Raw genomic sequence first — 21517 nt, 5'->3', positions numbered from 1 at the left:
AAATTTGGAACTTTATCCTGTTACTTCAAAATTAACTGCGGAAATCTAGTGACATAAATGCTCACCATCTGTTTGAAAAATGACATCGAACAAACTTTCAATTTGTTTCAAAATTTAATTTCCTCAATCAATAAAAATAAATCGAGTACATTGTTAACATTGTTTTACAAGTTTAAAAAGTCAACTTGCCTAATCACTTTCATTAATCTGAATAATTATATTAGAGGTGTCTTAAGAACGTTAAAGTATATTTCTTAACATTTTTTTCGGGTACACAAAAATCTCAAGTATTCTTTACACTTAGTTAGCCTTGTTAAGACACGCATCAAGAAAGAAGGTTGATAAATTTGATGTGTTGTTGGGATGATTGCAACGTCAAGTAGTTAGATGCATAACTAACAAGTTCTCTCTGAAACAAACTTACCTTTTCGGATTTGTTTTTTTTTCTCTTAAAAACTTAATGATTTAGAATATGTTAAGAGAGGAACTTTTCTACCAGTATTTTTTAAACAAAGAGATAAAAAAAATATTTTGTTATGAATTAAATTGATTTTTAAACATAATTCAATTCAACAGATCTTTTATATATTAATTTCAACATAAACGAGTTAATTTTGTTCAACTAAAAGTACAAAATACAAACAGTGTATTTTTAGAGTTTTATTTCCCCTGTAATAACCATATACAGTCTACTTAGAAAACCGTATATCATCTTAAGATTAACGCTTAATTGGTAAGCATCATTAATCTTTGTGAATATATTTTTTAATTTAATGCTTAACTTGTTTTTTATCGATTAAGGTAAAAAAGAAAATGTTGTTGACATGAGATTAGTTTTTGAAATATAAGATGAGTTTTGAGGTTAGGTTATTGGGTTGGGAGCATTTATCGAGAATGTGGGTATGAGTGTATCTTATATTAAAAAATTGAATTAAAGTATAATTTAAAATTAGTTAAAAGAATTATTAATTTTAATTAGTTAAAAATAAGAAGACAATTTGTTTTCTTGAAAGATAATGTGGTTAGTAGGAGAGAGTAAAAGGAAGGGGAAAGAAAGATTAAGGAGATGTGATGTAATATTAATTAAGAAAATGAAAAGAAAGAGAATAGGAATATATTGATTAGGGAGAAGAAAATGAACAGCACAGCACAGCGTAGCAGGAGCGGAGCCCGTGTGCGAGCAGCAGGAAGTACACAAAGTGGAAGGGAAGAGAACCCAAACGAACCCCACTGCTAAATCCAACTACCTTCTTCATCGTCCTCTCTTCTTATTAGTATTCTCTTTCACACAAGGTTATCTTCTTCTTCTTCTCTTCGTCTTCTTCTTCTTCTTCTTCTTCTTCTTCTCTGTCCTTCTATTATTACCGTTCTAACTTCGTGCTTGGAAATCCAGAAGAACGGTAAAACCCTTCCTTCAGAATCAGATCCTGATTCATTGGGTGTCCCACCCGCATTCCAATTTTATCCACATTCATTGGGCTTAAGTGCTCTGCTTCTACTCCCGTCGATCGCGATTGGATTTTCAAACCTGGGTTGGGTTAGGTTTTCCAACCATTAATTTTTCCAGCTACTTAGTGCTTTACTTGCATCATTACCAGTGGCAATGGCGCCACTTCCTTCTGCCTGAGGCCGGGTAAGCTCCACCCTTCACCTAAAGTTCCTCATTTTCAGTATTCTTTATATGGAATGCCGCGTGTTCTTTTTGCCCTTTCCCATCTCAACTCTGTTATTATTTCTTTCTTTAGTGGCCGTAGGAGCTTTACTTCAGTATGGCGGACTCTAACACAAGCTCAGTTGATGTGATTTTGGAGTTTCTTCGGAGGAACCGATTCACGAGAGCCGAGGCAGCTCTCCGTAGTGAGATAAATAATCGCCCTGACTTGAATGGCTTCCTTCAGAAGCTCACATTGGAAGAAAAGGCCTCACGTGATGTGCCTCAAAGTAATAAGGGGAAGCCTATGATTGAGTTTCAAGAGGTGGACACTCTTGAAGTTTCTAAAGAACTGATCGTCACGGAAATCGAGTGTGGGAATGGTCGAAATGCCGCTGAAAGCAAATGGAAAACTGCTGCTCCCACTTTGGTGGAACGGAGTAAATCGGATGAAGCGGTTCGAACTAGTGATAAGAACTTCATTTTCTCCAATACTTCAGAGGGTGGGATGCTTGATTTATACTCTTGGAAGTTCAACCCTGGGAAAGCTCCTGTGGAGCCTTACCAAAACGATGCTGGTAGTAGGGCTAATACTATTTTGAGCTTGAATGCCACAGTATCTGAACGATCAAAACGTCAAACTAATGAAGCTGTGGATCTAAGTGTTGCCAATACCAGTTCAATGTCTGGGGAGGAAAATGCTGCTCTTGCTGAAAAAAAATCTCTGTGGTCTGGAAGTAGTAGTAAAACCTCCGTGGATCTTAAGTACGACCTTGCGCAAAGCAAAGAACCTATGGAGCTTGATCGGCAACTTAAATTCAATAGTTCTTCTCTTAAAGGGAACTTTCCAGATAATCCCTGGTCAAAAATGGATGAGAACGGGAATTCGTCTTCAGATTCCTGCAAAAATTGTGTCAAGACGGTTTTCCCCCTCTCGAAAGGGGATGTGTCTTCAAACTTCGATGGTGCCACTTATTCTGACAAAAAAGAGGAGAAAAAAAGGGTAGAAATTAGTGAGGCCAGAACATCCATAAAAGAGCAGGTGGGTGAATCAGGGAGGTCTATTTACTTGGCCAAGACACCTGTCAGTTCTGAACAAAAGTTGATTGGCAGCTTAAGATTTCCTCTTCCACCTGAAAATGAGAAGGAAGAATTTCCCAGGCTTCCTCCAGTTAAACTCAAGTCAGATGATAAGCCCTTGGTTGTTAACTGGGAAGAGAAGTTTGAGCGAGATGGGCCAACTTCAAACCCCCCTGGTACTGACAGCACTTTTCTTATTGGTTCATATCTGGATGTACCTATTGGACAAGAAGTTAATCCTTCAGGTTAGCTTATATTTACAAGGATTAAATTTCATCTGATTGCAGATGATTTCTGCCTTTCAATTGATGGTTTCCCTTTTGAACTTAATAGGAGCTACACTTGTTGGTTGGTCATGATAATAGCTAATTTTGTAAATGGGAAACCTTTCCTGATTTTTATTTGTAAAATGTGAGTTCAAAGTTTCTGTTGTTGAATCTTAACTGCTTGTTGTTTAAGGGAAACATATATTTTCGGATTTTGCTAGTCGAGAATCTTCTTTTCTATAAATTAGTTAAGCTTAGAAAGGAATCGAATCCCATAACTAGGAGTCCAAGTAGTTGTATAGGTTGTTGAAAAGTCAGTCAAAATTCATCAACTAAAGCCACTTAAGGGGTCAGCTAGTGATTTTTTTGTTTCTACTGAATTCAGAATAGTATTCCATGAAGTACATATAATAAATATATTTTTGTGTAATGTTCTTTACTTCCTAGTAAGTAGTTAGTATAGTCTTCCCCCTTGAATACTTATCCCATATGCATACCCACCCTATTTATATATTGGGTCTTGCTGATAATATCAAATTGCAATTTAAATTTTGAAATGCTAAAACTAATTTTTGAATCATGAAACATAAATCATATGGAATTATAAGATTAAGAAACCATTGAAATATAGCCTGAAATATATCATATAAATGGTGTGTAGTGCGGATATAATAATATAAAACTAGAAAATGACTGGCTAGTCTCATGAAACAAAATCATGAGTCATTATTATGTGGGAAGTCTCTATTTTAGAAGACTAAAAACGGAGAAAAGAAACAAAATATATAGTGGACAGAGAAGGAAAAACGACCAGAATGAAAATAGAGCATTTGACTATCTGAAATGTGAATGATAGTAAAAATAATCTATCTATCACAATATTCAAAGTCATAACATAAACCATGTAAGCAAATAAAGAATTTTGTTTTTTAACAATCACACAAATTACATTCACATCATTTCTATTTGTAATAATAAAATGCCTTTAAAATAAGTAAATAAAAAAAAAATGCTAAAATGAATATGAAGATTCTACATGTACTTTTTCCTGATTACTATAAAGATATTGAGAATATTTTTATCCTAATAATCTACTATTTACAATACTTCCCTTCAAATTGGTAAATGAATATCAATCATTCCCAACTTGTTTTACAAGATCGTATAATCCAACATGAGAAAGCCCTTTAATGAAATGTCTGTCATCTGAAATCTTGTAGGGACATCTGTTGTAACCACTAGGCCATTGTCAAGAGTGTCTTTGATGAAATGCCTTCCGATTCCAATATGTTTGGTCCTATTATGTTAAACGGGATTATGGACAATACTCATGGATTCCTTATATCGAAGGTTTTCTTAGGAGTGTGTCCAGTTGTGTCCCATTCTGTTCCATACCACTACAATGGATTTTCATGTATTTTGCTTCTCTTTTTCTTGGTTGTATGTTTCTAGTTTTGAAAATTTGCATATTAGTTCGTTCTAAATTGCCACTTGAACCACTGTGAGGACTGTATTGGAGTTTAATCTTTGTCGTGGATGTACTTTCCCGTTTTTGCATTGAATAAAAGTATCTATAGGAGTTGAAGTTAGTTGGTAAATTTCCTGTAAGAAGGTTTGCAAAAAGTGTGAAAGTTAACAATAAATGTTTGGATATTTACAGTGTGGTAATTGGAGGAAAAATAAGGTATGAATTGAAATAAAAACAAATCTTTCTGTTGTACTTGATGCAGGATTTCACTTTCTTTTTGGTTTCTATAGACATGTTTTTATTTTCTCATAGTTTTCCAATAGCAATGCATAAAGTAAGCGAAGTGATTCTCACTTTGTTCTTTTCCTCTTTTTACTTTCGGTTAAGGGAAGAAAAATTATAGAAGAAAAATCGAGCTTAATTAGAAAACAATGTTAATACCTTTGCTGTGAAAGGAAATGAATAAGGTAATGGTGCCATAATCATCGCATTATGGATTGAATACTCTATCTAGAAGCAATAATTGATTGTAAATCTTCTCTATTTTCTGGGTACACCTAGCTACAACTAGTTGATATCTGATTGTATGTGCTTATTATTTGCTTGATATACTTGTTCAGATGTTCTAAAGGATGTCTTTGACCTTTTGATATATGCTTCAGGTATGAGGAGGGCTACAGGGGGCAGTTGGTTATCTGTAAGTCAAGGGATAGCAGAGGATACATCTGATCTTGTATCAGGATTTGCTACAGTTGGCGACGGGTTAAGTGAATCTATTGACTATCCAAATGAATATTGGGACTCCGATGAATATGATGACGACGAGGATGTTGGGTACATGAGGCAACCTATTGACGATGAGACCTGGTTTTTGGCACATGAAATTGATTACCCTAGTGACAACGAAAAAGGGGCTGGCCATGAAAGTGTTCCAGACCATCAGGAAAGAGGTCTGGCCAAAGATGAGGATGACGATCAATCTTTTGCTGAGGAAGATTCTTACTTTTCTGGGGAGCGATATCTTCAGGAAAATAATGTTGAGCCAGTCACAGCTACTGATGATTCTATTGGTCTGACAGTTACTGAGTATGGAAGGACCAATGATAATGATTTAATGGCTCAATATGATGGACAATTGATGGATGAAGAAGAATTGAACCTTATGTGTGCAGAACCAGTCTGGCGGGGCTTTGTCCCTCAGACTAATGAACTCATCATGCTAGGAGATGGGAGGGTGTTGAATGATAATGTAAGATCACGGCAAGAGAACATCAAAATGGATGATGATCAGCATGGTTCCGTTAGGTCAATTGGGGTAGGGATTAATAGTGATGTTGCAGATATTGGCAGTGAAGTGCGTGAAAGTTTGGTTGGTGGTAGTAGTGAAGGAGATTTAGAATATTTCCATGGTCGTGATGCTGGGCTTGGTGGCAGGCACCCCCATCGTGATTTGGACAAGAAATCTACTAACAAATCAAATGTAAGTAAGAACAATGACCAGAGTGAGTCAAATAAATATGTCATAGGATGTGACAGAGATACACAGTTCCAGATAAAAACTCATGGTGATGGGAACTTCTCTTTTCCCCTATCTTTGAAGGATGGTGATATAATTCAGGCTTCCACCGATAAGTCCCTGTGGTCAAATAACGACAATGCAGATGAAATTGATGACTGTCTTAGTGCATTTGTGGAAACTGATGACATGCTTGCTTCGTGGAGGCGAAAGAGTAGTGATTCATCACCTGCTAGAAGTTCTAGGGGTGATAATAATGCTAACAATGTAAGATCTGCAAACTCTTCTCCAACAACAATTTCAAATTATGGATATTCTGAAAGAGAGCGTGTGAAGGTGGAGGAGGATGAAAAAACTGGAATTGCTATGGAAGATGACCTAGGAGCAGAGGATGAAGAGGTAGCTGCTGTGCAAGAGCAAGTAAGACAGATAAAGGCACAGGAGGAGGAATTTGAAACTTTCAATCTAAAGATTGTGCACAGGAAAAACAGGCATGTTTTTAATACTTGGTATTTGTTTGTGCTCATGTCTTGATCTGAGATATTTTCACTTGTCGTGATAAACATGCTTACTATTTGCCTCAATTAACAAATAACTTGTGATATAAAACCAATACACTGATTTATTATGATGAAAAGGGTAAAAGGTACAAGATGAATTTGAGACTCTGTTAACATATGCCTATATAGAGCTTAGTTACTAGTTAGTTGTGAAGTCTAACAGAACAGTTACACTCTACCAGCAGTACAACTGCTGTAACAGAAAACAACAGTCTTACTGAAACAAGAACACTAACAGACCAAACACATGTTAAACAGAGTATAACACACTTGCAGACTCAAGGGGGCTGAGAAACCAATGATATTTCAGTTTCGTTGAGTTTGTCCCTAAGAAAAGAAAATCTAGGAGACAAAGGCCTGGTAACAAGATCTGCCCACTTATTGTGACCAGGAGTGTGTTGAACAACATACTGCTTGTTATTACCTTTTTCTGAACAAAGAACACATCAAGCTCCATGCGTTAGGTTCTAGGACAAGAACAGATTATGAGCCAGATTAACAGCACTGAGATTGTCACATAGAACTACCGGAGTATAATGAGGAATGAAAGTTCCATAAGGAGAGTCTGTGTCCATAATATGTTAGCTGTAGCAGCAGCTAAACTCTTATATTCAGCTTTTGTGCTAGATCTTGAAACCACAATTTGTTTTCTTGACCACCATGGAGATAAATTAGGTCCCAAGTAAATGACAGCCCCAGAAGTAGATCTTCTGTCATTAGGATATGTTGCCCAATCCGTATCACAGAAAGCTCTCATAGCTAGAGATTGATAAGGAATGACGTAATGAAAGATGAGACCACAATGTAACACCCCTTTAAGATATCACAATATTCTTTTTACAGCAACCCATTGAGACTCAGGAGAAGCCATAGATTGGCATGCCATGTTGACAGCAAAAACTCAATTCAGGATGAGTTTTAGTAACATACTGACGTACACCAACAATAGATCGTGACAGATCTGAACTATGTACATTTTACAATTAGATATAATAGGAAATGAGATGGACTTAGATTCAAGAATATTATTCTTTGATTAAAACCTTTTGCAACCAATCTGGCCTTTTATTTGTCTATTAAGCCATCAACATTTTCTTTTACTATGAAAACCCATCTGCAGCCAATGCGAATCCTGTTGGGAGGTAAGGAAACACATGTTCAAGTATTATTTTTCTTTAAAGCAGTAAATTGATTAGTCATAGCAGCAAAACATTTGGAGTCCCGCAGGTCTTGTTTGAAAATTTAGGTCCCAGCATCAGGAAGAAGTGTTGGGTAAATTCTTGGCTGCATAATCCTAGGTCTTGTGATCATAGGATGAATATTGGCAGGTCTAAGGTTAGAGCTACAGGAATTATTTTGACAAGAAGACTCTGCTAAAGGTTCAATATGTGAAAAGGCTCCTGAATTCGAAACAAAAAGACTCACCTAAGGAAGAGGAAGTGGACTGACCTGTTGAATTTGATTAAATGACTTGTGCAGCTGCAGGTATAGTAGAATAAGGATGATATATTTCAGGAATATAGGCAGAAATAAAAGGTGAATTAGAAGTAAGGGTGTTGAGGTGGTTGAAAATAAGATGACGATAAGGAAATCTTTGCTTACTAAAGATAAAATCTTTAGAAATAAACACTCTGCCAGCTGGAGATAGAAACATATATCCTGTATGACTGGTAAAATACCCCAAAAAGACATTTTTAGTTGGTCTAAACTAGAGCTTAAGAGCCTTATTTAGTCTAAGAAAAGGAAAGCGAACATACCCGACGACCTTGAGAAAATTGTAATTTGGGGAGGTTTGAAATATAGTATGGGGAGTGGCAAATTGAGAAGACCGTAGGGTGAATTCTTTGTGCATAGTCCCATTTTAGGTCTAAGGTTAGAGTTACAGGAATTATTTTGACAAAAGGACTCTGCTAAAGGTTCAATACTGTGAAAAGGCTCCTGAATATGAGACAAAAGACTCACCTAAAGAATAGGAAGTGGACTGACCTGTGGAATTTGATTGAATGTCTTGTGGAGCTGCAGCTATAGTAGAATTAGGATAATATATTTCAGGAATATAGGCAGAAAGAAAAGGTGAATTAGAAGGGTGTTGAGGTGGTTGAAAAAAAGATGAAGATATTAAAGATGAAACCTTTAAAAATAAAAGTTGAACATAAACAGATATATCCTGTATTACTGATGGAATACCCCAAAGAGATACACTTAGTTGATCTAAACTCAAACTTGATGGCATTATAAAGTTTAAGAAAAGGAAACAAGGCCTACCCAAAGACCTTGAGAAAATTGTAATTTGGGGAGTTTTTAAATAAATTAGTGGAAATTGAGAAGAATGTAGGGTAAATTCTTGGTTGCATAATCCCATTTTAGGTCTTGTGATTATGGGATGAGTGTTGGTGGATCTAAGGTTGGAACTGTTGGAATTATTTTTACTAGAGGACTCTCCTAACGATTTAATACCGTGAAAATGCTCCTCAATTTGAAACAAAAGACTTACCTAAAGAAGAGGAAGTGGACTGACCTGTGGAATTTTATTAAACGACTTGCAGAGCTGCAGGTAAGGTAGAATTAGGATGATATATTTCAGGAATATAGGCAGAACCAAAAGGTGAATTAGAAGTAAGGGTGTTGAGGTGGTTCGGAAAAAGATGAAGAGATGGAAATCTATACTCATTAAAGTTGAAATCTTTAGAAATAAACACTGCCAGTAAAAGATAAACATATATATATATATATATATCCTGTATTACTGGTGGAATAACCCGAAGACATACACTTATTTCATCTAAACTTAAACTTCAGGAAAATTATAAAGTCTATAAGAAAAGTAAAGTGAGCATACCCAAAAGACCTTGAGAAAATTGTAATTTGGGGAGGTTAGAAATAAAGTGGTGTAGGGGGTGGCAAAGTGAGAAGAGTGTAGGGTAAATTCTTGGTTGCATACATAATCCCATTTTAGGTCTTGTGACCATATGATCAACATTGGCTGGTCTATAAGGTTAGAGCTAGAGGAATTATTTTTAATAGAGTACTGCACTAAAAAAAGATAAATACCGTGAAAATTTCAGAGTAATACTATGCTATAGATTAGTTGGTGATCGTTATGAATTCCTAAAGCTGCTTTAATGCTTTATTTTTATTCTTATATTTCAAGAACTAAGGTCTTGGGAAAATATATGATGAAACCTCTTTCAAAGATATTGTTGAAACAGCGTTTTCTTTTACCTTCATGGTAGCTATATGTGAGCTAATGACAGTGGAACTTTTAAGCATTTCATTTTTGCCTCATGTAAAAGGATCTTAATGAGCTTGATAGCTTGTGGTGATTTTTTGTTATGTAGTATGATTTCTTGTTGTTTTTTGTTCTCCCTTTTAGCCTTGAGAGTCTTTCTTAAACTAAGTTTTGTTGCTCAGAACTGGTTTTGAGGAGGACAAGAATTTCCATGTTGTTTTAAATTCTGTAATAGCTGGAAGGTATCATGTTACGGAGTATCTGGGATCTGCTGCATTTAGCAAAGCCATACAAGCTCATGACCTACATACAGGCATGGATGTTTGTGTTAAAATTATAAAGAACAACAAGGACTTTTTTGACCAAAGTCTTGATGAGATCAAGCTTCTCAAGTATGTCAATAAGCATGATCCTGGAGACAAGTATCACATTCTTCGATTATATGATTATTTCTATTATCGAGTAAGTCGATTTGCCATTGATCTTCATTACTATTTGCTTTCAATATAATCAATTGTCATTTAGGCACATCTATTTTTCCTATATCTTACGTTATTTTTTCTTCCATTTTTATAATTTCCACATCATCCGTGTATATTTAATTTTTCTAATTTATGAATGGAATTATTTATTGATAGTTGTATTGTATGCCATGTTCGTCAACTGACTTTACTGCTCTTAACTCTTTTTCTATTGTATGACAGGAACATTTGTTAATAGTATGTGAACTACTTAAAGCAAACTTGTACGAGTTTCATAAATTTAATAGAGAATCAGGTGGTGAAGTGTACTTTACAATGCCAAGATTGCAGGTTTGTGGTGTACCATTTACTTCTTGAGGTTTGGTGCTCATTTTATCTATTCTCAGTGCTAACACTTCTGAATTTATTTATGCAGTCAATTACCATTCAGTGTTTGGAAGCACTTCAGTTTCTGCATAGCCTTGGACTAATACACTGTGACTTGAAACCAGAGAATATTTTGGTTAAGAGCTATAGTAGATGTGAGGTGAAGGTCATTGATCTTGGAAGTAGTTGTTTTGAGACGGATCACCTTTGCTCTTATGTTCAGTCAAGGTCCTATCGTGCTCCTGAGGTTATTTTGGGACTTCCATATGATAAGAAGATTGATATCTGGTCTCTTGGCTGCATCTTGGCAGAACTTTGTACTGGGAATGTAAGGACCAAAGATGATTAATGTACTTCAAAATGTCACTGTTTTTGATAAACAATTGCGTTTTTAGTACAATTTTTTTTCTCAAGAGCCATAAAAGTTCTCACATCAGGTCAAAAAGTAGTTAACTTCACCACTTAAATTCATTTTAATAAAAAACTATTTGTTTTTTCTTGATGCTGGTATCTTTTTAGATACCAAAGTTTCATCATTAAACAAACTCGTATTGTCCTCATAATGAAGAGATGTTAAATTCCTTCCTTGCATAAAGGTAGCATTGCTTTGTGTCATGTTTGTTTTATTTGAGCAATGATCTTATGTTATTGAAGTTAGTTGTTCTGATTTGGTTTTCAGATTATTTACGTTAAAATGAGGATTCCTGTTTCTTCACCATTCATGGACCCGATGATAGTTATTAGAATATAATATCGAATACATTTGCTTACTTTGCGATTGTGGGATTGTTAATAGTTTTTGGTTGAAAGCAATTGCAGAATTTCTCTGTATTATGAGTAGTGCTTTGTTTCCTTTGTTACATGATTAATTTTCTATTATTCTTCAGTTGCAATAAACTAAGCTTTTTGTAGGTCCTCTTCCAAAATGATTCGCCTGCAACATTACTTGCACGGGTGATTGGGATTATGGGTCCAATTGATCAAGGTATGCTTGCAAAAGGACGGGACACCTATAAGTACTTCACCAAAAATCATATGCTTTATGAAAGGAATCAGGTAATAATCTTATTTCTATCCATACCAAATGGAGTAGCCATCAATCTGGAATATTGGTGTTGATTAACCAGTCCCTAGGAGCCAGGCTTATTATGTAAGTTAAATTAGATGTTTAGTGTCTGGCCTTGACTGGAAGTTTTATTTTATTATTAGCACCTGTTTTTTTCAGAAGCGATTATCAGAGCCTGCTTGAAACCTCAAGACAATGGCAGTAAAATTTTCGTTTATCTATAGCTTGGAAGAGATTAGCAAAAGTGGATTACTAATTTTTTCTCATAGATGTTAGCTGCTTGAGATTTTACTTCTTACCGGGCTATATTAAAGTTGCAGTTGCCTCTGCCTTTTTTAGTTGAATGCTTGTCAATAAATGTATTATTTATTAATCTACAGGAAACCAACAGGTTAGAATACTTGATTCCAAAAAAGACATCCTTGAGGCATAGATTGCCAATGGGAGACCAAGGCTTCATTGACTTTGTGGCTCACTTGCTTGAAGTCAACCCTAAGGAGCGACCCTCTGCATCTGAAGCCCTGAAGCATCCATGGTTATCGTACCCTTATGAACCCATTTCATCTTGAAATATTTGGAGGGTTCTGTATGGTCCTAATCTCACATACCCAGAGTTGGGTTAGGTTCATGGTTTCAGAGTGTAGAGGACCCACTGATACATCCTTTCTGCTTTTCATTGTCTATTTTAAAGAGGAAATGGAAAGAGTTGTGCCCTTCCACATTCATGAATACTGCTTTGGAAGGGTTTTGGTTGTGGGAAATGTCTGTCTCTTCTTCTCCTAACCAAACTGTGTTCCAGTGACAAACCATACGATCAAACGATGTAATTTTGCACGTATGGTGTTATGTTAGTTAGGTTTATACTTTCTTTGTTCTGCCGGACAGGGAAATCTTAGAATCTTCTTGTACATGGTATGTAAGTGATAATTCTTTAGGCTACTAGTAATATTTTTGTGATATATTATATGTATCCTAAATCCAATTTTGTATGGCGTGCGACACCACACTTGGGAGGGAGCGATGGTCAAAGATTAAAGAAAAGCTGCTGACAATGTGAATCATTTAATACCACATGCTTGCTTTGCATGGAACCCCAAAACTCAATTTGGGAGCAATCGATTTGTATCTTGATACTGTTAAGGAACATTTTGTTCAGTTTTACCAACAGTGTTGGATCGAGAATACTTGTTAAGGCATTTGGGTCGACAATATTTTTGCTTTCATTTTTTATAGGTTCATAAAGAAAACAATGGTTTTTTAATTTTTAGACAAATATTCAGAATTAAGTACTGTAAGTATAAATAAAAGTTGTAAACAATTATAAAAAACAAGTAAAAATATTAAATTCTAAATAATTATCATTTTAAAAAGGTTCAACTTTATGAATAAAATAAATGAGTTAATTGTTATTGTTCAAACTTGGATCGTATTAAAATTATTTGCTGTCAGCAGTTGCACATTTACATTACGTCCTTTCTCCTTTTAATTACCTTATTCAACCACACTGGAGTCAATAGATGGTCAGCGTTAGTAGCTGCTTCATTTCAGATGAGTTCGTGTAGTAGCTGGTGACTTAGTTGCAAGAACTGTGTATATCCGATAGTTTTACGTAAAATATATAAACATCTTTATTAAAAAGTCAACTTTAAATAATGGAATGTTTTTCCCTATTTGCGTGTCATTATGATAGTATCGTACTATCAAAGGAGAAACTATGTCAATTTGCTTTTAAGAAAACAACTAAATTAAACAAAAAAAATAATGACAATTAAAAGATAAATCATAGGAACAAAAAAACTATTAAACCTATTTCATCGTATTCCACTTATTAGAAAATACTTAAATATAACTTACCGTGCACACATCTTACAATTATATAAATGATTTAATAATGTCCTCATCTCTATTTGGACAATATCTCAGGCAAAAGTATCAACACATGGTCTAAGATGCCATCCATTGCCATATTTCACCTCCTTTTGCTCCCCCAGCGGTTATGCCCAGCAAAGTCTAGGATTATATGCATTCAATTACTCTACACATCAAATTAGCTTTCATTATACAAAACTTTATACATTTAATACATGTATAGAAAAATTTCCAATTTCTTTGTATTTTCAAATTGAGAACATATATTCTAATTACGCTCTAATGTAAAACAAGAATTAATCACAACAAGCTTGATTTGTTGCCACTTCTGTTCGCAGAAGTTTATTATCATGTTGTAAGTTCAAGCAGGATAAATTATGTGCATGACTATTAAAAACAAGTATACAACTTACTAAGGCAAAGACACTACAAAATATATATGCTGTCAGGGTTTTCTAGAACATCTTTCCGATGCCGTCCTGCCTAGGAACAGATTCATTAACATCCATTCGCTGCCAATTCCCCACAATAGAAGCCAACTGATCAACCTTGTCATACAATCCTAGGAGGCCACCAGTATGTACGAAGAGGATCTTTCTCCCTTCCCACTTCTTTGGATTTTCCAACATATCTTTCACCATTGCATAAGCAGCCTTCCCGCTGAGAGGGTATTACCAACAGAATATGAAGTTAACTAAACTTGGCAATATTCAATAAATAACATTCACTTGTGTAATTTTCATAAAAAGATTTTTTTTTTCCTTTCAAGTTTGGAATATGCAGAGGAATTCACTTGAGGTACATGTAAAGGAATTAAAAATGAGTACTAAACGAAAGGCAAAAAACTTAATACCCTAAAAAATGCAAGAGAACATTCAATACTTTCTCATATAGGTGATACAAGGATTAATGAATGGTACACTACACGTTTGATAACAAGCAAGGCCCGTGAGTTTTAGTATTATAGATTCAAGTTTTTATAAATTCACAAACATTTTTATATAGGATTATTTTATCTCTTGAGTATTAACGATTAGCCATTACCTGATTATAAATGTAAACTACATGTGTCTATGATGCCTGTCAAATAATAGCACCACCTTTTAGTAATAACTTTTTGGTCTAAGTACATATTTGGTCTAAGTACGTATTTGGTCCCCTATTTTGGTTAGTCTGCAATTTTGATCCTCTATTTTAATATAAAAACATTTGATTTTCCTATTTTAGAAAATCCTTAATTTTGGTCCAACTTTCTACTTTCATATGTTTCATTTCTATTATTTTGGTTCCTTAAACTCTAGAGCTAACATATTCAAAGAGGTATCATTAAAAAAATGATTTAGTTAATTAAATTGAGATAAAATAAATAAATACAGACAAAATTGAGGATTAATCCAAAATTACATATTTTTTAAATAAGGAGACCAAATGCTATTTTCAAATTAGAGGACTAACAATGTGAACATGAGATTCACGTAAATGTACAAAGTAATTTCGTTATTGAGAGTCTTTTTGAACAAAATCTTTCACGAGGACTTTAAGAAGAGAAAAAATAAGAAAAACGAAATGAAATTTTTGTATAAATTGAAATTAGTTCAAACAAGTTAAAAAGTAAAAACTAAGTTACATGACAAACTTCTTCAGAGGGACTTTAAGAAGAAATATAAAATTATTTGTTCAATAGAGTAAAAATAGAGAAGTTATATGACAAAACTTATATAAATTAACTTACATAAGCTAATTTTAAGAAAAAATCATTTAATTTTTGCTTCTTATTTTTCCATCCTAAAAGTCTGTGCCAATAGACCCATATACAAAACAATTTGACAGTGTACAATCTGCGGAACAAATAAATACCTGTATACTGGGTCAAGAATAACACCAGTAGCCGCAGCAACATCTTTTACAAAATTAAGCTCCTCAGATGTATTCATTGCATAGCCAAGACCCTTGGCCTGTGAACAATTAAATTTTCATTATCAATTATAAAGCATTTAAACCAAGATAAAGAATCAAGTTTTCCATATCATAATTGAATGTGATTGTACAGACAGACGTCACGCATGTTAGCTCTCCGGGAGTTTATCATCCATTAGTCTGTACTCTTTTCCCCTTTAGATAAGGTATTGTCCAATTTAAATAGAGCTTAAAAACAAAAAAAAAACAGCTAGACCATGAAAAGTACCATGTTTTACTTACTTTCTCCAACGAATTCTTATAAATCTTACCAACCAGAAAAAATACCAAGACACTCACGTTTTGAATGTGGACAATATCTCTCGAGTTAACACCAGCATCGAGTCCATCAAGCAAACCTTGAGCNATGCCTGATTTACATGCAGACTTTTACTTTTCACTCATAATAGCCACTTTTTGTCTGAGATTATATAGCTTTGTGTGGTGTGATATGCTGATAATGCAAGGCAAAATAAATTTAAATTGGTTTATTATTAATAATATTATTATTTAAACATAGGGGGGTCGATGTTATATATTATTATTCATAAAGTTCATTTATTCAAAGAATCAAGCAATAAAATAATATGGACTAATTTGCTTTTTGTCGATGAATGTTTTCAAAGAAAGGTGACTGTGCAGTCTTTATTCAAAAGGGGCCACGTGGTTTTCGAATTGGAAGTTTGAAATGGATTACTTCTTTCTTTTTTTCATATTCGAAATTTAAAATTCAAGCAAAAGACACACTAGTAGTTTTCAAGATATGTGGTAATTTTTCTTAAAAAATTATAATTCCTTTTCAAAATAATTACAATTTTAAAAGTATATCAACCAAAAATAGCTTCATAATAAATAAATGCTAAAAAAAAAGGATTGAAAGTGATAAATTTGGCCCTAAATAATTGCACTGGAAAGAGACACGATCCATTACTTTCAAATCTCAGCGGACTTTATTCTTTTATCCATTTTACTTCTTTAATAGCTTGAATTAAAATTCACGTTTAAATAAATTACAAAGTTAACTCCTATTGATTTTATCGATTTGCTTAACTAATTTTTATTAATTAAGACCCTGAATAAAATGTAAAGAGAATAACGCACTATCTCCCCTACCTTGTCATATACGTTTTCAATCTTATTACGCTTCAATGGCTCAATGATAATTATTTTATACATTTTAAAATAGTTTAATAAAATCAATTATAAAATAAAGTATCAAAAGTAGTTTTTTACTTTCTATATTATTACTAACAAAACTAAAAGACAACTATGAAGATTTTACAAACATTTTATATGGAATAAAAATATAATTTGTTTTGAATTCAAAGTTTTTTCACTATTCTTTGAAAGACATATAAAAAATGCATTTAAATTTAAATTGTTTCTTAGTTTAATTTTTAAACAATATGAAATTGTTTAATATATTAAAAAACAAAAAGCTTTTCAATCCTAGAAGACAAAAAAAAACTAAGAAAAGAAAATACTAACCCTTGAGTTAAAAATAAAGAACAAAAAAACTTCAACCTTCTACATTACATATTTTTTGAATAAAAATACTACTATATCTTTTAAATTTAATTAATCCTTTCTTTTAACCATATCTTTAAGAGGCAGATGAGTTATTAGTTTAAAAAAAATATTTCAATCATATCTTCAGTAAATTTATTTGCATTAAATGATCATTTAATAGACGAAGATCTAATTTTAATTTGCGATTTAAATTAAAATTGAAGTATGAAGCGCGAGAAACAAAACAATTTAATATTTGGCGGTAAAATAGAGTTCTGTGTATTTAAATAACAGTGTCTCATTACACTTCTCACCACCACAGAGCAAAGACAACGCTCATCCTTTTCTCTCTTCTGTGCGTCTTCCTACACTCTTTCTCTTTTTTTTTCTATTTCTTTTTCGATTCTGCTATTTTCAGAGTTTATGTTTTTCTTGATAAATTCTTTGACCTGATTTAACCCATCTTTTGATTTTGTCTTAGTTTTCTTCTGTGTCTCAATCATTCTTGCCAAACATAGTCTACATTCTGCTGTTTCATGGCTGTGAAACTACGGTATTTGGCTGTGTAGAATTGAAAATTGGGTTCAATTTTCAGATTCTTCTATTGGTAAGCATTATCAACATTCTACTGTAAATTCTCACTGAGATTGTTTTTTGGTCTTGTACTATGTATGACTTTCTTTAATCTAAACTTGTTTAATCAGAGAATATCTGTCTCTTCCTTCTTGCCGATTCTGGATTGAAGTCGCATGCCTCCCTCAACTCTGTTCATGTAACATTTTCTAATCTTCCTCTGCCATTTGCAATGTTTCTTGTTTATATTCTAATCTGTGTTTATATTTGCCATTTTTCCATCTCTTTCTATTGATATATGCAAGTTTTGTTGATATTTATGAACGAGTGCTTGTTCTTTGAACTTGATGGTTTTATGTTCCTTCGTCAATTACCGATACACGACTTTATTTTTTTCAGAACATGAGAAACATAATATTATCGAACCAGACCATTGACCCAGAAAAACAGAGGTTACATTTGGTTTCCAGAAAGAAAACATGTCTCTTTTACTATATTTTCTTGTGGCTTCTTTCTTTCCTTGTCTTCTTTTTCTTTTTAGTAATTTCTTTTACCTTATTTAATTATGATCTTATATATTGATAATCACAATCTTGTTTCAAGCTAGTAAGGTTTATCACGATTTCGTCAATTACTCTGTATGGCCTGCAAAAAGAAGAATTAAAGAAAACAGAAAAGATAATTAATTATTAGAAAAATGTTCTTGAACTCCAATTTCTCAAATAACATAACACCAGTTATTATTATAGTTTTTTTAACATATTTTCTATTATTATTATTTTAAATTCTTTTATAGTTTTAAAAATATAGTAATGTTTCAAGTAACCATTTTAAAACTGTTCAACAATTATTTTACATATTATTCCATTATTATTAAATAAAATTTCTCTTCCACTTCGGTTAAGTTTTATTATTTTAATGTTTATTTATTTTTATCAAAGTTTATATTTGTGTTGTAAATAATACATGATTTATTTTCTTAATTACTTATTTGAAATATATTTATATTTCCCTTTTTTTGTTAATGAATTTTAAATTATAATAATATTTCATTTTTCATTTTTTATTTCATAATTTTTTCTTTTTTATAATGTTTTTGTACCAAATATTTCTGTTTTTTATGATTTTCAAAATTATTGAAGCGGTTTATATTTCATTATTTTTTTTGTATTCACAATAATATTGCATAATATCTAAAAAAGTTAAATATGATTTTAGTCCCTAAAATATCAAGCAATTTTATTTTTAGTCTCTCTTTCAAACTAAGATACCTTTTGCTCCTTATCCTTTAGGAAAACATAATTTGTCGTCCTAAAAAACGAACAACGTTAAGTAGAGGTTGAGCTAGCGATTGCTATGGCTCGAGTGAAAGAAATTAGGGTTCATGTTCGATCGATTTGCTTTGGCGATTGTTGTGACTCGAGTGATCTCAAGGGTGAAGAGCAACAACGGGAAAGAAGCTTCAAGAGCAGAAGGTTGAATTTCATCTTCTTCAGCATTGTTTTGGCTGGAGTGGTTGGTGATTATTTACTTTCGCAATTAGGATTCGTCTTCCATCAAACAAGGTAATTATTTACTTTTGGTTTAATGTGGATGCAGTGTTTGTGGTGCATTGTGTGTGTAAATTTTTCATTTTACCATGTTGTGAATGCATTATTCATTGAACAAGGTAATTATTTTTCATTGTCGATGCAATGATTAGTAATGGTTTTTGACGTTGAGTGCTTGACTAAGTGAGTAGTCGGATTCAATAAAGGCTGACCCAATATATGTCCCTGCAATAAGACAATTTTTCTCTGCATCACATGGGGAAGTTCATGAAGAACAAGGGGCTAGAATATGTGGGAGGAGAAATACATGTTATAAAAGGAGGGGCTAGAATATGTGGGAAGAGAAATACATGTTATAAAAGGAATTACCTTGTTCTTCATGAACTTCCCCATGTGATGCAGAGAAACGTCAAAAAGCATTGCTAATCATTGCATCGACAATGAAAAATAATTACCTTGTTCAATGAATAATGCATCCACAACATGGTAAAATGAAAAATTTACACACACAATGCACCACAAACACTGCATCCACATTAAACCAAATGTAAATAATTACCTTGTTTGATGGAAGACGAATCCTAATCGCGAAAGTAAATAATCACCAACCACTCCAGTCAAAACAATGCTGAAGAAGATGAAATCCAACCTTCTGCTCTTGAAGCTTCTTTCCCGTTGTTGCTCTTCACCCTTGAGACCACTCGAGCCACAACAATCGCCAAAGCAAATCGATCGAACACGAACCATAATTTCTTTCACTCGAGCCACAGCAATCGCCAGCTCAACCTCTACTTAACGCTGTTCGTTTTTTAGGACGACAAATTATGTTTTTCTAAAGGATAAAGACCAAAAGGTACCTTAGTTTGAAAGAGAGACTAAAAATAAAATCGCCTAATAGTTTAGAGACTAAAATCATATTTAACCCTATCTAAAATTATATTTTTTGTACTTGGTATCATTACTTTTATTTCACACCAATATTTTCTTTTAAATCTTTAACCGTGCCTGTATAATTTTGATTCAGTAATAACTCGTACGTAATTGAGAAAATGAGAAGACATTAAATCATGTATGCTTTTTTTAGGATTATAATTTATAGTACAAGAATGTTTGTGTATATGTAAATTCAAACTCCTATCCTTAGAGAAAAGTATGTTTCATAGTTATTATTCAATATGCTTTTTGGATAAATGATACTTCTTATCTATATTTGTTAAGTGATTCAACTGAAGGTGAAAAATTAGCCATAAAAATTGATAGAAAGAAGAAAGGTCAAGAAGAAAATGGTGGAGCACTCACACTTAGAGTTCTGGTATGTTCATTCATCTTTCATTTATTCTGGAATTCAGCTAAATATATTTGGAAGTTTTGAATATTGATAACTTATGAGTTTACACTTACTTTCTTAACTCATATATAAATAAAATAAATTACTAACTGCAGATAGTTTTTTAGTAAAAAAGAAAGTATTGATGTTCGTACTTGTTAATTAGGTTGTTGTTAAACCTTTTGCTTGAATTAAAGTCTAAAGATAATGCATAAGATATATTAAAAAGATGATAATATATATATTTAAAAATTTACATCACAGTTACATCTGGTTAAATAATTCACTTGATATTAAAATAGATAGTGTTTCCATGCGACTAAATAAATTCACAAAAATATTTAAATTAAAAATAACGTTTACGAATATTAAAAATATTTTAAATTCAATTGAAAACAATATTTTAAGGTATTAAATTTTTAAAAATTACTAAGGCGTAAAACATAAAACAATAATCATTAACACATAGTAAAAAGTATTCTAAATAAAAATATGATGTATTAAAAGAAAAAAAAAGTCCAACTATTTTTGTATCATAACATGATTTCCGAAAATAGTGAATCCAGATCTTTTGAGATTTCGGATAGCAATTATGGAACATTTAAGCTTAATTATAATTATCAGAACTATCATTAATTAGCATTGCTACAATGAAGTAAGTTACATTAGGGATTATTCTTCAGAGTTAAGAACTCATGACCTGACTGATAGACTTAGGTAAAGTTTGGCTTCTCCTCAAACAACATTAAGGATGTTTTGTTTATTTGCTCCCTTGTACCTTTATATTTTTTTCATGTCTAGTTCTTATACTTAGAAATTATTTATTTTAGTTTTAAGTTTTAAAATTTACTCTTTTAATATTTGTTAAGTTTGGTTCAAGATCTATGCAAACTCTGTCATGTTTATCAGTTTGATAGAACGTTTACAATAATTACAGAACTGCTATGCTACTACTGTTTCTACACATTCACAAAATTTTATCACTTTTTTTTCGAGGGAAAACTCCTTTAATTGATCAATGAACAAGCCAAGGAAGTTGAAGCAAAGGA

At 32.8% G+C, this 21517-nt stretch overlaps 2 protein-coding genes and 1 long non-coding RNA gene across 4 annotated transcripts; 2 read left to right on the top strand and 1 right to left on the bottom strand.

Annotated features, from left to right (window-relative positions):
* Nucleotides 1-1104: 1104 nt before the first annotated feature.
* Nucleotides 1105-12880, top strand: LOC148205303 (uncharacterized). 2 transcript variants are annotated; one of them, XM_088102947.1, is made up of 10 exons: nt 1105-1293; nt 1394-1633; nt 1746-2976; nt 5128-6248; nt 6318-6472; nt 9953-10232; nt 10475-10582; nt 10668-10946; nt 11531-11674; nt 12065-12880. In XM_088102947.1, the coding sequence occupies exons 3-10, from the start codon at nt 1770-1772 to the stop codon at nt 12251-12253; spliced, it is 3483 nt and encodes a 1160-aa protein (XP_087959073.1). In that variant the 5' UTR covers nt 1105-1293; nt 1394-1633; nt 1746-1769; the 3' UTR covers nt 12254-12880. The 2 variants fall into 2 exon arrangements, with proteins under 2 accessions (XP_087959073.1, XP_087959072.1); XM_088102946.1 differs by having other exon boundaries at nt 5128-6472.
* Nucleotides 12881-13838: 958 nt separating this feature from the next.
* Nucleotides 13839-15873, bottom strand: LOC148205302 (bifunctional D-cysteine desulfhydrase/1-aminocyclopropane-1-carboxylate deaminase, mitochondrial-like). Its single transcript, XM_088102948.1, has 3 exons — nt 15810-15873; nt 15411-15508; nt 13839-14213 (listed from the first exon to the last, which is right to left on the bottom strand). Exons 2-3 carry the CDS (start codon nt 15485-15487, stop codon nt 14009-14011), a joined length of 282 nt encoding a protein of 93 aa, XP_087959074.1. The 5' UTR covers nt 15488-15508; nt 15810-15873; the 3' UTR covers nt 13839-14008.
* A 1468-nt stretch (nt 15874-17341) lies between these two features.
* Nucleotides 17342-18479, top strand: LOC124831987 (uncharacterized). The gene is made up of 4 exons (XR_007028308.2): nt 17342-17373; nt 17500-17625; nt 17723-17790; nt 17991-18479. It is a non-coding gene; the product is annotated as an uncharacterized LOC124831987 (long non-coding RNA).
* The last annotated feature ends 3038 nt before the right edge of the window (nt 18480-21517 follow it).

This window comes from Vigna umbellata, chromosome 1, assembly GCF_029865625.1.
Source record: "Vigna umbellata cultivar VRB3 chromosome 1, Vumbellata_1.0, whole genome shotgun sequence".
In the NCBI taxonomy this organism is placed as follows: Eukaryota; Viridiplantae; Streptophyta; class Magnoliopsida; order Fabales; family Fabaceae; genus Vigna; species Vigna umbellata.
This window is presented reverse-complemented; position numbering and strand designations above follow the sequence as displayed.